At 48.0% G+C, this 17,221-nt stretch overlaps 1 protein-coding gene across 2 annotated transcripts in view; it reads right to left on the bottom strand.

The window, feature by feature from the left end:
- ITGB5 (integrin subunit beta 5) overlaps positions 1-17,221 on the bottom strand; it is a 113,427-nt gene that overhangs the window by 33,233 nt on the left and 62,973 nt on the right. For both annotated transcript variants that reach the window (XM_054575183.1, XM_054575185.1), the window contains 2 exons: positions 9,787-9,921; positions 1,223-1,652 (listed from right to left, as the gene is read on the bottom strand). In XM_054575183.1, the coding sequence (XP_054431158.1) occupies positions 1,223-1,652; positions 9,787-9,921 (565 nt within the window). The remainder of the gene's footprint in view (positions 1-1,222; positions 1,653-9,786; positions 9,922-17,221) is intronic.

The following is a 17,221-nucleotide window of genomic DNA, read 5'->3' as shown; positions in this document are numbered from 1 at the left end:
TGGGCTATATTTCAAAAACTTTAAAAACTTATTATTTTGGTCGTAAAGTTAACAACAAGCTCAATAGTATAATGTGACTGTTTAATAGAAAAGTAAGCATATTGTTAGGATCTGTTAATGGAAGAGGAATGTGCAGATCACAGGAAGCAAATGTTATCCAGAAGGACCAACAGTGTGCTTGCTTGTGAGAGGCACAGTACACAAAATGACAGAGCCCTCAAAGAAGGGACTTCCTTCTGGATAAGCCTGGGCAAGAACAGAGAGACAAAAGACATTTTCAGATGTTTGACAGGCTGTCATGTGGAAGAGAGGGGCTAGAATGCAAACCATTGGGTGAAGGTAGTTGAGAAACAACTGTTTGTTCAATATAAGAGGAAACTTCCAAACCTTGTCTGTGGGAGGCAGAATAGGGCCCCCTGAAGATGCCGATGGCCTCATCCCCAGAGCTGTGCCTGTGTTGCTTTACATGGTAAAAGCAACTTTGCGGATATGACTAAGTCAAGGATCTTGAGGCAGAGACTCCTGGCTTATCCTTGTTGGTCTAACAAAACGGCAAGGCTCCTTATAATAGAGAGGCAGAAGTATCAGGAAAAGATGTAACAACAAAGCAGAGACTCTTTCTCAGAGTCAGAACAAGATCTGAGGACGCTACACTGAGTGCTTTGAAAATGGAGGCACTCAGCCAAGTAATGCTGATGACTTCTAGGAGCCAGAAGGGGCCAGAACTGGGTTCTCCCCTAGGGCCTTTAGAAGGAATGCAGCCCTGACAACACCTGGATTTTAGCCCAATAGCATCCATTTGACACTTTTAGAACTGTAACAGAATAAATCTGCACTGTCTTAATCCGCTAGGTTTGCGGTACTTGTTAGAGCAGCGATAGGAGATGAATGTGACATCTAACAAGGGAATAACCACTACCACCTCTGGTGAGCTCCCTGTCCCAGGAGGCAATCAAGAAGAGGTGGAACATCTACCTGTCAGGACTGCTGTGGTCCTGGGTGACCCATGACTGACCCCTCCCACTGAGAGTCCACGTCATATGGCGGCTCCTTCTCCTGCTTCTGTATTTGACACATGGGCCACCGCTTGCAGACCTGGCTTGCCCTCCTCTCCTCCCAGGAGGATGGCAGTGGTAAGTAAAAGGCATGATTTGGGGGATGCCCTCACAGCGCCTGGGCCCGGGCCTGGCTCAGAGTCTAAGCGTTTGCGCAGGGTGCCTACCTGAGCAGAGAACTCCTTTGTTCCTAGCGCAGGAGAAGTTGTCGCACTCGCAGAAAGGCCCGTAGATCTTCCCGAATTCGCTCTCGAAGCAGGAGCACTGGCTGCAGCTGCACTCCCCGCGCCCGCTGCACAGGGGCTTGCCCTCTGCTTCCCGGCACAGGTTCTGGTATCCTCTCTGGTTCTCCCCTTCCTGGCACTCGCACCTGGTGCCCAGGTAGCTGGGGTTGCACTCACACAGACCGCAAACGTAAGTCCCGTTCCCACTGCATCTGGGGCTGTCCCGCTCCAGCCCTGCGCTGCAGCCACACTTGCAGTTGTAGGTGACCCTCACCTCCAGGCTGTCCCGGAAGCCCACAGGCCGTAGGGTGAACATTTGCTCTGTGTGTTTGCCCGGGCAGCTCCATGCCTCCACCGATACCTCAAAGGACGCCTGGGCAGAAAGAAGAGAGGGGGTCATTGTGGGCACAGTGAGACACGGTATCTGCACTGGCCCCCCAATCACCCAGCCCTGTCCACACGCGCAGGGCCCCAGAAGGAAGAGGCCACAGGTCAGCAACCTCCCTCGTTTTATCGAGGAAGAGATTATTCAGGCATGCCAGCATTTGACACGCACTGCGCTTGGTTCTTGAATGTTCATTGTCTCTGTTAATCCCCACAACCTTGAGGAAATGGGATTCCATAGAAAGGTAGAAAGACGCTCTCAAGGGTACACAGTTCTTGTTCTTCTCTTTCTTTTCGCCTCTATTCCACTTCCTCCCCATCTGCACTGTGAAACTCATTCAATCAACAAATACTCCCTGGGTACTTCCTCTGTGCCAGGCACTGTGTCAGGTGCTTCCTGAGCTCACGGGCACCAGGGCCCACAGGCATCGCTGAGAAAGGCTTCCTCCCAGACAGAGAAGGGACAATAGGACACCTGGGTCCCTCCCAGTGTACCTCACAGACATACCTAAAAGGACCTGAATGGTCCTCACAGCTGCATCTTTCATAATCAGCCTATGGCCCTGAGGTCATAAAGAGTCATCAGTGATCAAATGTGCAACACACGTGGACAGGCTTTTTCTTTTTAAAATAAAGCATGTAAAGAAGCATTGCGAATTCCTGAGCTCCTTGTGGTTTGCCTTGGAAACGGGCAGCAAGGTGGGCCAAGCTGGCAGATGGCAGGAAAGATGCCTGCTACCTGCCCACTCGGCTGCAACGTGAGGAAAGCAGGGCACGGCTCAGTGGGACTCTCCCAGGAAGTAGAGCGCGACTCCCCCACCTCCAGTCCTCCCACTGAGAAAGAATCCCCGTGTGGTCAGAATCACCCCGCACTGCCCTCAGAGCGGAGCCCTGTGGGAATCCAGACGGAGCTGGCATGCCCTGACCAAACGCTGCCCCTCAGTGCCCCTCCCCTGACGGGTGCTGCTCCTGCCCTTAACGGCGGTGGTCCCTACACAGACAGAGGCCTGGGCCCACTCCAGAAACTGACTCACCCCATCTGGCCCAGAGGTCTTAATGTTTCAGGTCTCCTCCGATCATTCTAAAGCTCAAAATGGGTTAGGAATCACCTTTAGCTATTGTTATGTTTACTCTATTATTTGGGCTGGAATAGAGCTGAGTTTAAAACTCATCAAGAATTTGGTTATGGGACACTCTTCAGGTAATGATGTGCACTTCTGGAGAACAACGAAAACAGTTTTTTCCTGAAAGTTCTACAGACCCTTATCACTTTGGGATCATTACTAATTCTAAAAAGCCTCCCTTCAGATTCTGTGATACCTAGGGATACCCCAGGGTGGGGGTGGGAGAGACTGAAGAGGAAGACAGACCCAGCTCTCTAGGTCCTGGAGACAGTCACGCTTGGTTGGAAGCCGCAGCTTCAGGGAGCTCGACAACACATGCTCAGGGGTCGGCATTAGCCAAAGGGCGTCACAGGGGATGCTGCTGAACAGGGAGCTGAGGACAATGACCAGGAGCCAGGGTCAGAGGACACTGGGAAAACCAAGCCAGCCACAGACAGCTGGGACTGGCCCACCCCTACCCTCCATGTCTATGGGGGGAGGGGCGGGGGGAGGAGATAAAAAAAGAGATTGACAAAGCAAGTTCAGGACTAGGCTCCAAGGCCCTGAGGTACAGGTGGGCACTTGAGGTAAGAAACACAGGGGCACTGAAATGTGCCTAGTGACAACACACACTAACAGTTACCAGGTGCCAAGCACCTGCCTGTGCCTGGCACTGTGCAAGCATTTTCATGAAGATTTCATTTGCATGCCCTGAGGGAGGCATCCTCATTCACCAGAGAGAACACGGAGTGGGCGAGCTTGGTGCTGGCCTCACGGCTGGTGAGGGGGTGGGCTGGTGCTGTCGCTGGCACGCTGCCTCCTGGAAGTGGGGAATGAGGCAGACGCCCAGCGTCCAAATCTGCGTAGAGGGAGAAGCAGCTCGGCTCGCGGCGGGGACTAGATGGTGACCCCCAAGAGCCAGAGGCTCCTCCACATCTTTCTGCCTTTGCTCAGGACGACCTAGAGCTGCAGAGGAGAGGGAGGGGAGACTGCACCTGACCAGAGCCACCCACAAAACATGGAGAATGCAGGGAACATCACAGTCCTCTGAAGCTCAGTGGCCCGGGGCCTACTTCCCAGGGCTACCACTTTGCTGCACTTGTTAATTGAAAAGCCCTTGCCCGGAAAGGCATCTGTGGGGCAGAACTGAAATAAACTACAAAGGAATAACCTGGAGGGAGGGCCAGAAGCATTTAACTATTGAAACACTGCGAGGGAAGTGTCCATCTCTGAACACAACCTTCCCCCGGGGGAATCTGCCCTGGTTGCGGGACAAAGTAACAAAAGAGAGAATGAAATCTAGTCTTGCTGCTGTGTCTGTGGTTGCTGGGAGTAAATGAAGAGGTTGGGGAGCCCCTGAATCAGTGCTGGCAGCTGATCACCCAGGATTTAGAACAGCTCACACCCTGTCTGCGTGGCCGGGGGAGCAATGAGGACCTGGCTCGTAAGCAGGTCCAATAGCCTTCCTCAGTCCTAGCATGTCGGGGGCCACCAGTGATCACAGAGGGGGCTCTGTCTATTTCAGCCCCGGGGTCTCAAGTCCCGCCGGAAGGGGTGCGCTATAAAAAGCACTTCAGGAACAGCAATTAAATCTGTCCAGCGACCCTTCCTTTCAGTGTCCATTTCCCTAAGGGATCAGGAAAGAATCTGGAGAGTCTGACAGGCCTCTGGAAAGAGGCTTCTCTTCCCTGATTACTCTGGCCTCCAACTGATACGGAAGGCCCCCCAGATCGTGGAGACTTGCCATCCTCCCACTCTGAGCCGGCAGAGGAAGGTCCGGGACGGAGCAGCCCTCCCTCCTGCCCAGCCGTGGCATTTCAGCCTCATTGGGATGCTCCCGGTTCCCCAGCAGGGCTGCTGGTCTGACCCACCCTTTCAGACAGGCCCACCAGCCCCCATCCTAAACCCACCAAACCCAGAGCTGTGCAGATGCCAAGTCCACTAGGAGCACATTGAAACAAAGCCCCAGAGGAGGGGGACAGGAACGGGACACCATGGGAAGCCCGTGACGGGCTCACTGGGCCCTTTGTACTGGGCGTGAGTGCTCGCCACACAGCCAGCCGCTTGCATACTGATTTGTCAAAGCCGGTCCATGAGAAAACCGACTCCAGGGCCTGGGCCACTCACTCCTGGTTGGTGTTGGGATGAGGGGAGGAAAATCAGGGAAACATCTGAAATCGATGGAGAAGAGAACCCCACTGGATTTGGGCCTTTCAAGGCTTCATTTCTCTAACATTTCTCTTTGAGGACAAACCTGGCCCTCGTCCCCTGCCACCTCTCCTGCTCTTGCCTGGATAAGATCTCTTAGCCCAGAGAACAGAGTCACAAAACCAGGATCTCTGACTAGAAGTGATCACAGATCTCTGCCTGCCCACCCCACCCCTGCAGGAAGCTTCAGTTGTGAGGTGAGACCACCTAGCTGCCACTTTAACCCAGCTGTCCCAAGGCTGCCCCACACATGTCCATACACCAGACCCTGAGACAGCAGATGACAGTTACTCCCTGTCTCCCAGGGCCCTCCCCCTGGCCATTCCCTGACTTGTCCAAGGCCCTCCCAACCTGTGGCTCTGAAGAATGGAACCCACCTGCCAAGTAACAGCCAGCCACCTTAGCTTTGCACATGTGTCCTACCAGCATGGCCCAAGCCTACCTCTGCAGCCCTAGCTCCAGCCACCTGCCCCTGTCCCCAACCCACTGTCCTAAGCAGCTTTGTAATTATAAAAAAAACAATGTTCCTTCACACCTCGAAGACTCACCTGTGATCTGCACATGCTCCGCCCACTAATGGGACCTGCCCGCCTTCCCTTTCCATGCCTGGAAAATTCTTTCTCATGCTCCAAGCCTCAGCTCCAACAGTACCCCTCTGCGATGTGGGGCCCCTCATTCTGTGGGGCTCCCATAGTAACATGCTCAGCTTTTATGGCCATACCCATCCGCCTCCATAGGGTTAACTTCTTTGCATGTGTATTTCCTCCACCAGATCTGTATTTGGGACAAATATCAAGAGGGAAATGCTCACATGCTCAGTAGCAAGCCTGCTTTGTCAAAGCCCAACTGTAAACTCTCTGGAGGACAATTCCGTTTGTGAGGAGGAACAGAAAGTTGGACTTCCTGGTTCAGGGTTAAGAAAAGCAGACTGGTCCCCTCTGAACCTGACCCTCTGCTTCAGCAAAAAGAGGGTTGAGAGAAAGCCCCCCAAACCGCCCTCCCAGGACCGGCTCTGTGGGCATGTGCCTGTGCAGCGACTCAGGGCCCCACCTTCAGATGGCCCTGTGCTTAATGTCCTGCTGTTGTCATCCTGAAATTCTTTATCATTTTTGAACAGGAATCCCACATTTTCATTTTGCACCAGGCCCTGCCCCCCACTGCCTCCAGGGCCTGAAAGAGCTTGCCTCCTGTGGCCTCTCGTGGCCTGGCCCGGCCCTAGAGCAGCACCGTGTCTGACAACAGTGGGCAAGTAGCCGCTATCCTGTGCCAACCTGTCTCCACCCACTGAAAACCAAACCCCACCACCCTGGCTGGGAACCTGTGGCCCTGTGACCAGGCCCCTTGGACTGCCAGACAGCACTGAAATGTGGAGAAGAGACAACGAGCGAGCATGGACGCTTGCACGCGGCCACTGCTGTTTCAACAAGGCCACAGACCTCAGATCTCAAGGGAGGCCCCTGGCTGTTGGTGGGGGAGGAGCTGTCTCCTTTTTCTATTATTTCAAATGCTCTACGAATTATGCAAACACATCAGAGATTTTTTACTTTTGTGAAAAAATGCCATTTAAAATCGTTTCCGGTCTTATGGACTACATCTCCCTATCCTAAGGTATCCCATCAAAAAATAAAATCTGTACACTAGCATGTCCGGTGACTTCTGCGAGGCTTCACTCCCAAAGCGCGTGAGGAGTAAGGGAAAAACATGGACTTGAGCATCAGCTGTTTCACATCTGACTCCTGGGGCTAGCAGCTCGCCAGAAGGGGGACTTCTACCAAGAGTCTCAGACACCGCCCCCCTGCCGTCTGGCCCCCCAGAGCCTCAGTCTTTGTCACATAAAACAGGTAATAATATATGTCGAATTTACGCAGCCACTGCAGGAAGCAGAGGTAAATAAAGCCCCTGCTACAGTCTTGGGTGTGTTATAAATTCCCAAGGATGGCGACACACGTTATTCCCTTCACAATAAGGAGGCAGTGACTAGTGACATGACCTGGTCTGGAGTGAAAAGACCTTGGTTCGCATTGCAAGTCCACTGCTTGCAAGCTGGGTGATCTTGGGCAGGTCACCACACGGCAGCAGTGAGTACAGTGCCCCTTCCCCACCTGAGTCGCAGGTGTGTGGGAGGCACATAAAGGCAATGGATAAACTGCGCTCCCTGAGCGGAGGCCTAGTTCTTTGTTACCATCCTTTGCTCTGAGACAAGCCCTTTGAAATAGGTAAGACAGCAGAATCATGGGCACCAAGAGGCCAGGTAAAGGGGGGCTGGCATCAGAACCAGAAAGCCCCACCTTTGAACTCTCATATTTTGCTACTTACTAGCAGGGGAGGCTTGGCAATTAATTAAATTCTCTGTGCCTCGGTTTTTCTCATCTACCACATGAATAACATCTCCCTCACAAGGAACTAGAGGAGACTGTAGAGCTAAGTCATTGTCAAGTGGGTTTCTTGTGCTTCCCAAAACTAACTGCATTTTCCCCTTGGGTTCATTAGGGACCCCAGCATTCCTCTAATGATTTTCCCTTTTGTGCTTAAGGTGGCATGAATTGGTTTCAGTTTCCTGCATCCAAAAAGAATTCGGATTGCATGCCATTATCATCAACAGACACCAGCTCCTTTGACCTTCCTGGTTTCTAGGCAATTCATCATGATCATTTACTTGTCACTGCCCTTTTAAAAAAAGAACTGAACATAGAACTCCAGATGCAGTCTGACCCACACCAAGAAGAGGGGAGCCATTATCTATGGGGTTTCAAAATACTTCCTTTAATGCAGCTTCAATTGGCTTTACTTTAAAAAAAAAAACACGCTTTATTCACATTGAGCCTTTGAAAATTAGAATTTGCTAGATCCTCTTCTTAAAAACTACTATCAAGTTCCCTCTACCCTACTAATATTATCAATGAAATACAAGACATTAATCCTGATGATTTCAACCCAGCTTAATTTTGAAAAATATTTTAAATCTTGGTTTTCTTATTTATAAGGTAATTTATTTTCTCCAGCTCTGTGATCTTCCTGTATTGGACAAGCGGGTCTCCAATAGTTCAAACCAGTAGTAAACACAGATAGACAAGAGATGCATGGGGCCTCAGGCAAGTCCTTCTTCCAGTTGATATTATCAACACTCTTAGAAAGCGTGTTCACTCACCTACAAATCTGCCTAACTGTGCTGTTATCAACTCACATCATGTGTCTTAGCCGTAAGGATGTGATTAGTAATTGTTAAGAGCCTTCCTGAACCCAGGTGTCCTGTGTGTGTGCTGCATAAGTTCTTTCTTCCTCTGTTCCACTGGACCTAGTTCTCCAACTAAACGGTTCCTGGGCTGCATGTTTTTCACACTTCATTCTTCAGCTTTCCTGACACACTGCACCAAATATTCTATCCACAGATCTACAGAACTAGCTTACATGTTTTCGGGGTTGTTTTTTTTTTTTCTTTTTGTTATTTCTTCTTCTTTCCAGTTTTCATAACCATCTCTTTAAACCTGTGACTATGAGGCTCTTGTAGTTTTTTTTAATCATCTAGATTAATTACTAACTTATCAAAACACAAACATACTGCAAAATTTGACATCTTAAAAACAAAATTTTATTGGAAGTTCCTCTTTGACATAAGGTTTTCCCTGCCCCAATATATCATGTATATGTGAAATAATATTACTTCTAAATAAGATAAAGAGATCAGCACCAATTCTATTCTTATTTTTTATTTATACTGGTTATTCACATAAATAGGAAGATGGGAACAGAAGGAGTTTTGTTACAGCAACATAGTCCTATTCCATGAATGCCTTCAAGTCAATGCCGTAGGTAATCATTTTAAATGATATATCATCTGACAACTTGATTAGGCCTTACACTTTTTTTTTTTTTTTTAAGCAAAGGCACTTGACAAAAACCTATCTTAGAAAAATATTTGTTACCCTGTCATTAGAATCCTTCATTTTCTCAACACTGACACCACTGTTTTGAATTGTCCCTTTGCAGGGCAAGGCCCACATATATTCAGAGTGTGTGAGAGGTACGCCTGTGTGCTGAAAAGCGGACGAAGGGCAGTTCTGAAAGGGAAGGAAGGAGAGGATCAGTTCTGGAGCATGAGAAAACCCCAGAAACCTGAGGTGTGACCAGCTCCACAACTGTGCCTCCCTCCTTTTGAGAGGTTTCCCTGAAGCCCCTCTGCCTGTCTGAGGCCAGCGTTCCACCTGTCTGTGCATCACCTCCCCCCGACCCCTCGCAGGTCCTCGGTTGGGTGCACAGGCGCACATCTTTACACACAATGCTTCTTTCCCATCATTTAATTATATCCACTTAGTCCACACAAGGCATCCATGCCCTCTGCTGCTGTAAAGTTATCCATCCCATTTCACCAAAAAGAAGATGTGAATGGATTTCTTCATGTTTTACAGAGGGAAAGAGGGAGGGTCAGAGTATCCAAGACACAGAGCAAGCTGTAGGAGACTAGAAATGAGACCAGGCCTCCTGTCTTCCCTGCCCATATTCTGCCACCTAATTTCATCCCTGTCTAGTGAAGATAATAACCATGTAAACACCCAGGGCACAATGCAACCTGAGGAAGACTTAGAGGGCAATGTACTGAGGTCTGTCTACTGACTGGGGCTTTTTAACAAGTCCATCTGCCACCTTGAAAGCACAACACAGAGCAGGCTTCGGGAAGTCCCCTAGGCGGCTGACATGGAAGACAGAATAAAAACTACTAAAGGACTCTAATAAGTTACAAAAGTCATCAGAAGGCAAAGAATGATGGCCAGTGCTAATGTGTGTCATATAAACAGAGACGGGGTGAGGGCTTACCGTGTCCCCGATCTTCAGGCCCTCACACTTCCTCTGATCAGGGTAGGATACACCATCCTGGCAGGTGGCAGTGAAGAAGAGGTTAAGGTCTTCGGGCTGATCCCAGACTGACAGCTCCACCTTAGATCGGATGCTCTGAACAGAGAAAGAAGAGGCCCAAAACATTTAGCGAAGTCTGCTGCCAAGATGCCCTCCACAGTGGTTCTCTGATGCCCATGTGGCTTCCTCTTGCATGGGAGTCTCAAGCCAAAGCAATCCCTTTCCTTCTCTCCACACCCACACACTCATCTTGCTAACTGGCCTGAGGTCTCCCTCTGGGAGCCTGGAGATGTTGATAATGATTCACCTGCGATATGATATTATTATCTGCCTCTCCAGTCACCTCTCATTCTACCCTAAGTTTCAGACATGCAGCTCCTCAAATGTTGCCCTGTGCTCTCCAGACTTTGGTCCTTTAAACATGGAATAGTGTCCCTTTGCTCAATGACTCTTCACTCCTCTCTTCTCTGGCCAGCTCCTTACCATCCTGCACAATGAGTCGAGCAGGAACTTGCTCCAGGAGTCCACCCTATTGCTCTTCACGTCCACACCCATCCCCCATCAGATGAGATCCGCCTGCATAAGGCTGAAGTACACTGTCACAGAATAACATCCTTTGTGTGGATTATGTTCTCAAGACTGAATGAAATGAAAATCAAGCCAAAATTTCCCATGAGGATAGGAAGAAAAAAAGACAAAAAGACTGAAAACATCAGTGTCAGAAAAGATGTGGAGCAACTGAGGCCCTCATACTCTGCTGGTGGAACTGTAAATGGTACAACCCTTGAGAAAAGCATTCCGCTAAAGCTTAGGTCAACTGGAAACCTATCAGTCCACCCATGGATCATACTCAACAGAGATGTGTACTAACCAGAAGACATGAACAAGAATGCTTACAGCAACATTGTCTATAGCTATCCAAATGCCTAACAATAATAGAACAGATTTTATTTTTAAACTGTGGTTTGTTCACAGAATACCACACAGTAATGAGAATGAATGAAATGTGACATGTCACAATATAGATGAATCTCCTAAATACAACAATGCCTGAAAGAAGCCAGACACAAAAGAGATATCTACTACGTGATTCTATTTATATGAAATTCAAAACAGGCAAAAATAATGTTTCCCCTTAGGGACAGTAATGGAGGAGGGCACGATAAGGACTACTAGATGCAACTAACATTACCTAGGCGCGGGCCACTCAGGTGTATTTAATTTATGAAAAGTCTGAACAATTTTCTGTGTCTGTTGGTTTAAAAAACTGCCATTGAAAATCTCTATGCAGGACGTATCTTGGAGACTGACACCAAATAAAGAAACTGGCTTATATTTTGCAGGCATATCTTACCCCCACCGAGTATTTTTTGTACAGTTAGTACACTCAAGCATGGCAGGACGTATGCACTTTAAGAGACTTGTGGACACATGGAACCCAAGTCAACTGAGGGGCCATCTGACTTCCTGGGTGCGCTGCACGGAACATGGCATTGAACACAATAGCAGGTATAATTGCCTCTCGCTCTCACACTATTTTTTCTTTTCTTGCTGAGCATGTACTGTTAAACTTGTATAAGTCAAATATGCAGTTTTCCTAACAAATTAACAGCTGGTAAAAATATTCTCTGAGAAAAAGTCTCTCCCTTTGTAACAAATTGTGTAAGTGCTTCTACAACTCTAAAAATACTCTCCCTCTTAAACCCACTTCCTCTGGTAAGTGCCAGCCTCAATTGGCAAAAGGTTGCTAGCGCACCACTCCACACACAAAGCCCTCTCCTGCTGGATGTGATTAGCTATTTACAAATCCGTTTCCCCCACTGAGCTGTGAATTCCAAGGACCATATTAAATTTCTCTCTAGGATCGAGCACAAGCTGTTGTTGAATGGATGGCAGGATGGATGGTTTAACAGCAGCTACACAAAGGAGCTCAGGTCTGGTGGAAGAAACTTAAAGTTATTTTTGAAAGAACAAATAATTTTTAAACATTTGTAATCGTGAACAAATATGACGATGAGGCAAAACTGCATGTCATGTAAGGGCTAGGTGGACTGGAGCTCTGTAAAAAGTTAGAGAAGAGTCATATGAAATATGGGTTTTGTGGTTCACAAACAGAGTCATGAAGATCCTGAAGTTCATTAACCTGGATGCATTAATGGAGAATTTGGCAGAGGGGGAAAAAGCACCGGGCACTGGGACTCCCATTCTATGAGTCAGCAACTATAATGGATGGGAACTGAATTCTATGTTCTACTCTGACCATAAGCCCCCCAAAGCCTTGTGTTTTGATGTGATATTTGTATTATTCCTGCTCTCCACACATTCTCTTAAAATCAGAAACTCTCAAGATGTTAGAGACATAGGAATCATGGAGGTTGTTTGGTTCAAACCTCTCACTTTATGGAAATGGAAAGCCAAAGAAAAGGCCTCCGCCAAGGTCATCATCAGCTGAAGCCAAAGAAAAGAACTCACCCAGGGTCACTCAGCTGCCAGAGGCAGGCAGGACCGGGACGGGGACGGGGACCAGGCCTTCCAATTCCCCCACAGCGCTCCCTGTGGTCACTACACCCAGTGCTTCTTTCTTGGAACACTGGCTCTGACGTGAAAGAGTGTGGACGGCCAGGTTATAATCTGCTTGTGAGGGTCAGTCTCCCTAAAAGACGACAAGATCCCAAAGGGCAGCTCTGTTCACTGTTTCATTCCCAAGGTCTAGCATGATGCCTGCCACAGCCATTGGTATATATTTGCTGAATGAATGAGTGAATGAGCAAATGAATGAAAGAAAAACAAGATACCGCGAAGCCACTGGCGATGCAGTTATTTTGCATGAGGTCTTATGTGTGACTCCTGAAAGTCAGTAAAATCCTACCAGTTTCGCCCCTGAAGGATGATTCCTTGCTCCTCATCCTAGGACAAGGAGACAATGTCAAGAATGTCAGAAGTTTGGAGGCTATTAATTACTCAGTCAGGTTAGGTCACATCTGCAATTGCTTTAAGTCAGGCAGCTGTGATGTGGGTGGAAGCAGACTTTATGGCAACAACGAAAAGAGAAACATGTGCTCAGTGAGGAGAAACATACACCATGGCCTCTGATGTCACCCTCCACATGCCACTCTAGCGGTTTCCAGCTCACTCTGCTCTTTCCCACTCTGGAGAGAGGCCGCGGTGATTGTTCCCTGAGCCCTACCTCCCCTTTCGTTAGTGAGACGTAATGCTGGTGTTGTGGGTGTGCAGCCAGGCCCTGCCTTCTCTCCCCAGTGCTAGAAGAGACCCTGTCACCAGCACCAACTACACAGCAAGGCTCCACATTGCTCAATGCCCTCAGGAGGATTTGGTGATTTCCTACAATGGAGAATTTGGCACCGCAAGAATATATTTATAAATCAAAGCCCAGAGTTGAAGATTTCTCACTATGAAAGTTGCATATGACAGACTCAATTCTGCAAGACATTAAATTAAGCGTACCCTTTCCATTATGCTCCATCTTAAGCTGAGCTAAATACCACAGCTAGCTATTTCATCTGTTACAGATGTTCCAACTAAAATCTTTTCAGAAGGTCCCCACAGATGGTTTGCCAGCAACTCTTGGGGGAAGGAAAAAGTCAACACCCATACTGAGTCATGTTGCATGACTCATTTGAAACCCAACACAAACCGCTGAGGTGGTAAGGTGACACAGAGAAATGCAAACAGTCTGGTTAAAGCTGTGCTTGTACCCTGGCCAGGGAAAGGGCAGGAGAAAGGATAATTGGAGCTAACTGGAATCTCTAACGCAGGCAAAAGCTCACACCACACCCACGCTCACAGGCCCACACATTACATACCCACCACACACAGACCCACAAAACACCCCTACAATGTACACCACACTACACACTCCTACATCCTTACCATGCACACACAACCACACACACACTATAGACTACACACACCACACCAGAGGCCAGTGCCAGGCTCAAATCCAGGAGACATGCTAAGGACTGAAGTCCAGCCTGGGCCTTCCCCTTTGCCAGAAATGCTGGCAACCAGTGAAACAGATACTAATCAATGTCAAGCACCAACTTACCCTCAACACCAACAGCTTCCACCAACTAGGCTTTGCTCCAAATACCTTGAGATTTCACATTTCTTTATTTAATATATTACTTGAAAATTTCCATGTCCAGCCATACACTTCCAGCCAAGATGGAACTGTAGGCAGATGCACTTTGCCTCCTCGCACAACCAAAAGACAGGCAACAACAAATTTAAAAACAAAAAATAACCAGAACTGCCAGAAAATCGGAGTGTATGGAAGTCCAACAACCAAGGAACTAAAGAACAAACATTCACATCCAGACCGGTAGGAGGGGTGGAGACAGGCAGCCGGGGTGGAGAGGTGGGGGTGGAGAGGTGGAGACGGGTGGAGAGGTGGAGACGGGTGGAGAGGTGGAGACGGGTGGAGAGGTGGAGACGGGTGGAAAGGAGCCTGTCAAAGCAGCAACTGGAGGACTGGGCTATCTCACATTTGCATGTGGATAAACTGGGAGGAACAGCTGGGGAGCGAGACAGACCGCACAATCCAGGGTTCCAGTGCAGGAAAAGATAACCTCAAAACCTCTGGCTATAAAAACCTGTGGGGGATGTGGCAGAGGGAGAAACTCCCAGCTTCATAGGAGAGTCCATTGGAGAGATTCAGAGGGTCCTAGAATGTACACAAACCCACCCACCTGGGACTCAGCACTAGAAGGGTCCAATTTGCTTGTGGGTAGTGGAGGAAATGACTCAAAGCCAGCCAAGAGCCGAGTAAGTGGCACTGTTCCTTCTCGGACCGCTCCCTGACACACGGTGTCACAACACAAGGACCAAGGTTGCCCGGCCCTGGCAAATATCTAAGGCTCTGCCCCTCCCAATGTAACAGGCGCACTGAGACAAAGATATATGGCCTAAATAAAAGAACTGATCAGAGCTCTAAAAATAGAACTAAGCGATGAACAGATAGCCAACCTATTAGGTGCAAAGTTCAAAACACTGGTAATCAGGATGCTCACAGAAATGGTTGAGCATAGTCACAAAATGGAAGAACAACTGCAGGCTATGCGAAGTGAAACAGAAAAATATACAGGGAACCAACACTAAAGGGAAGGAAACCGGGACTCAAATCAACGATTTGGAGCAGAAGGAAAAGGTAAACATTCAACCAGAACAGAATGAAGAAACACGAATTCAAAAAAATGAGGAAAGGCTTAGGAACCTCTGGGACAACTTTAAACATTCCAACATCCAAATCATAAGGGTGCCAGAAGGAGAAGAGGAAGAGCAAGAAATTGAAAACTTATTTGAAAAAATAATGAAGGAGAACTTCCCCAATCTGGTGAAGAGAACTGACATACAAGTCAGGAAGCTCAGAGAGTCCCAAAGAAGTTGGACCCAAGGAAGCACACACCAAAGCACATCATAATTACATTACATGGGATTAAAGATAAGGAGAGAATCTTAAAAGCAGCGAGAGAACAGGAGACAGTTACCTACAAAGGAGTTCCCATAAGGCTATCAGCTGATTTCTCAAAAGAAGTCTTGCAGGCAAGAAGGGGCTGGCAAGAAATATTGGAAGTCATGAAAGACAAGGACCTACATCCAAGATTGCTCTATCCAGCAAAGCTGTCATTTAGAATAGAAGGGCAGATAAAGTGCTTCCCAGATAAAGTCAAGTTAAAGGAGTTCATCATGACTGAGATCTTATTATATGAAATGTTAAAGGGACTTATCTAAGAAAAAGAAGATGATCAAAAACTATGAACAGTAAAATGACAACAAAGTCACAACTACCAACAACTGAACCTAAAAAACAAAAACAAAAACAGTAACAAACTAAGCCAACAACTAGAACAGGAAAAGACTCATAGAAATGGAGATCAGAGCTGGGAGGGGGAGGAGAAGAATGGGGGAAAAGATACAGGATATAAGCAGCATAAATAGTAGGTACAAAATAGTCAGGGGGAGTTTAAGAATAGTATAGGAAATGGAGAAGCCAAAGAACTTATACGTATGACCCATAGACATGAACTAAGGGCGGGTGGTTGGGGGGTGGAGTGGGTAATGTTGGGGGGCGGGGCGGGAGGGGGCAGTGGAGGGAAATAAAGGGGGGGAAAAAATGGGACAACTGTAATAGCATAATCAATAAAATATATATTAAAAAAAAAACAAAAAATAAAATTAAATTTCCACTGAAGGGGGCGGTGAAGTAGGCAAATACCAGAGATCCCACCTTTTTTGGAGTGATGGATATGTTCAATATCTTGATGGTGGTGATAGTTTTGCAGGTATGTATGTGTATCAGAACTTAAATCGTACACTTTACATCTGCACAGTTTATTATGTTAATTGCCTTCCAATAAAGCTATTTTAAAATTTTCCAATGAATTTAAACATAGTTGATAGTATTCCAGAATTGCCCACTTTTAAAAAGTTGAGTTTCATATGTTCCTTCGTAAGTTGTATGTCCCATTTCCTATCGTGTTCTCTTATAGGAGCCAGTTTAACTCAGAGTCAAGTTGCAGTGCTAGATTCCCACAATTCCTCAGGGGATCATGCCAGGCTGCAAATGCAGCACATCCTGCCCGACTCCTCAGCAGCAGAGAGGTCTCCCCATTCCTCTCCTGACCTTTGCTGACCACACAGAGCATGTTTCCTTAAAGAAAACAAATTTAGTTATCATGAATCCTGCTCAGAGCCAAGGCAATGTACCTCAGAGAAAGACCACCACTAAGCATTTGAGAGTCCCACCCAGGGAACCAACACCACCTCACGCTCCCCAGTGTTTAGCAGCCCTACACACAAGTGTGGACATGCAGAGCCACTTAGCCCTACAACACAACCTGAGTAGAATGCTTTTCCATTTCTGGCGAACACGACCCAGCCAGTTTTGTGGAACCGAGTGACACTGTGCCCTACTTTATTAAAGCTGAGAGAAGCAGAGCCTATGCCTTCATCAGGAAATGCTCCTGGGAAAGGCCTAGGAGTCTGTCATCCACACACAGGCGTCTGGACTCAGGAACTGAGGGTAGAAATGCTGGAAGGTGGCTCCTCCCCAGGAGCTCGGGAGAACATCCTCACTCCACCCAGAGCCTGAGACATGGTTGCTCTTCAGCCATTTCTCCCTCAAGGGCCCTGGCTCAGCAGAGGCAAGCTGCAGTCACCCTGCCAGTGAGAGCAGGTCCAGTCGGACCCCACCACCCCGCCCCCGGCCCCAAGCCAGGCCCCAGGACCCCCAGGGGATGGGGAGCACAACCCAGGCTGGGGTTCTGGCTCTCACTTTGACTTTAGTTCAGTGTCCAGAGCTTGTGTCCAAGAGGTTCATGGGGATGCATGGCCCTCAGAAGCAGGGCAACACTCAGCAGGCCGAGCCCCTCCCTTG

Source organism: Pteronotus mesoamericanus, unplaced genomic scaffold (genome assembly GCF_021234165.1).
Source record: "Pteronotus mesoamericanus isolate MK-2021 breed Mesoamerican mustached bat unplaced genomic scaffold, CSHL_Meso_final contig_27, whole genome shotgun sequence".
In the NCBI taxonomy this organism is placed as follows: Eukaryota; Metazoa; Chordata; class Mammalia; order Chiroptera; family Mormoopidae; genus Pteronotus; species Pteronotus mesoamericanus.
Note: the sequence above shows the minus strand (reverse complement) of the source record. Positions and strands in the feature narration are given on the sequence as shown.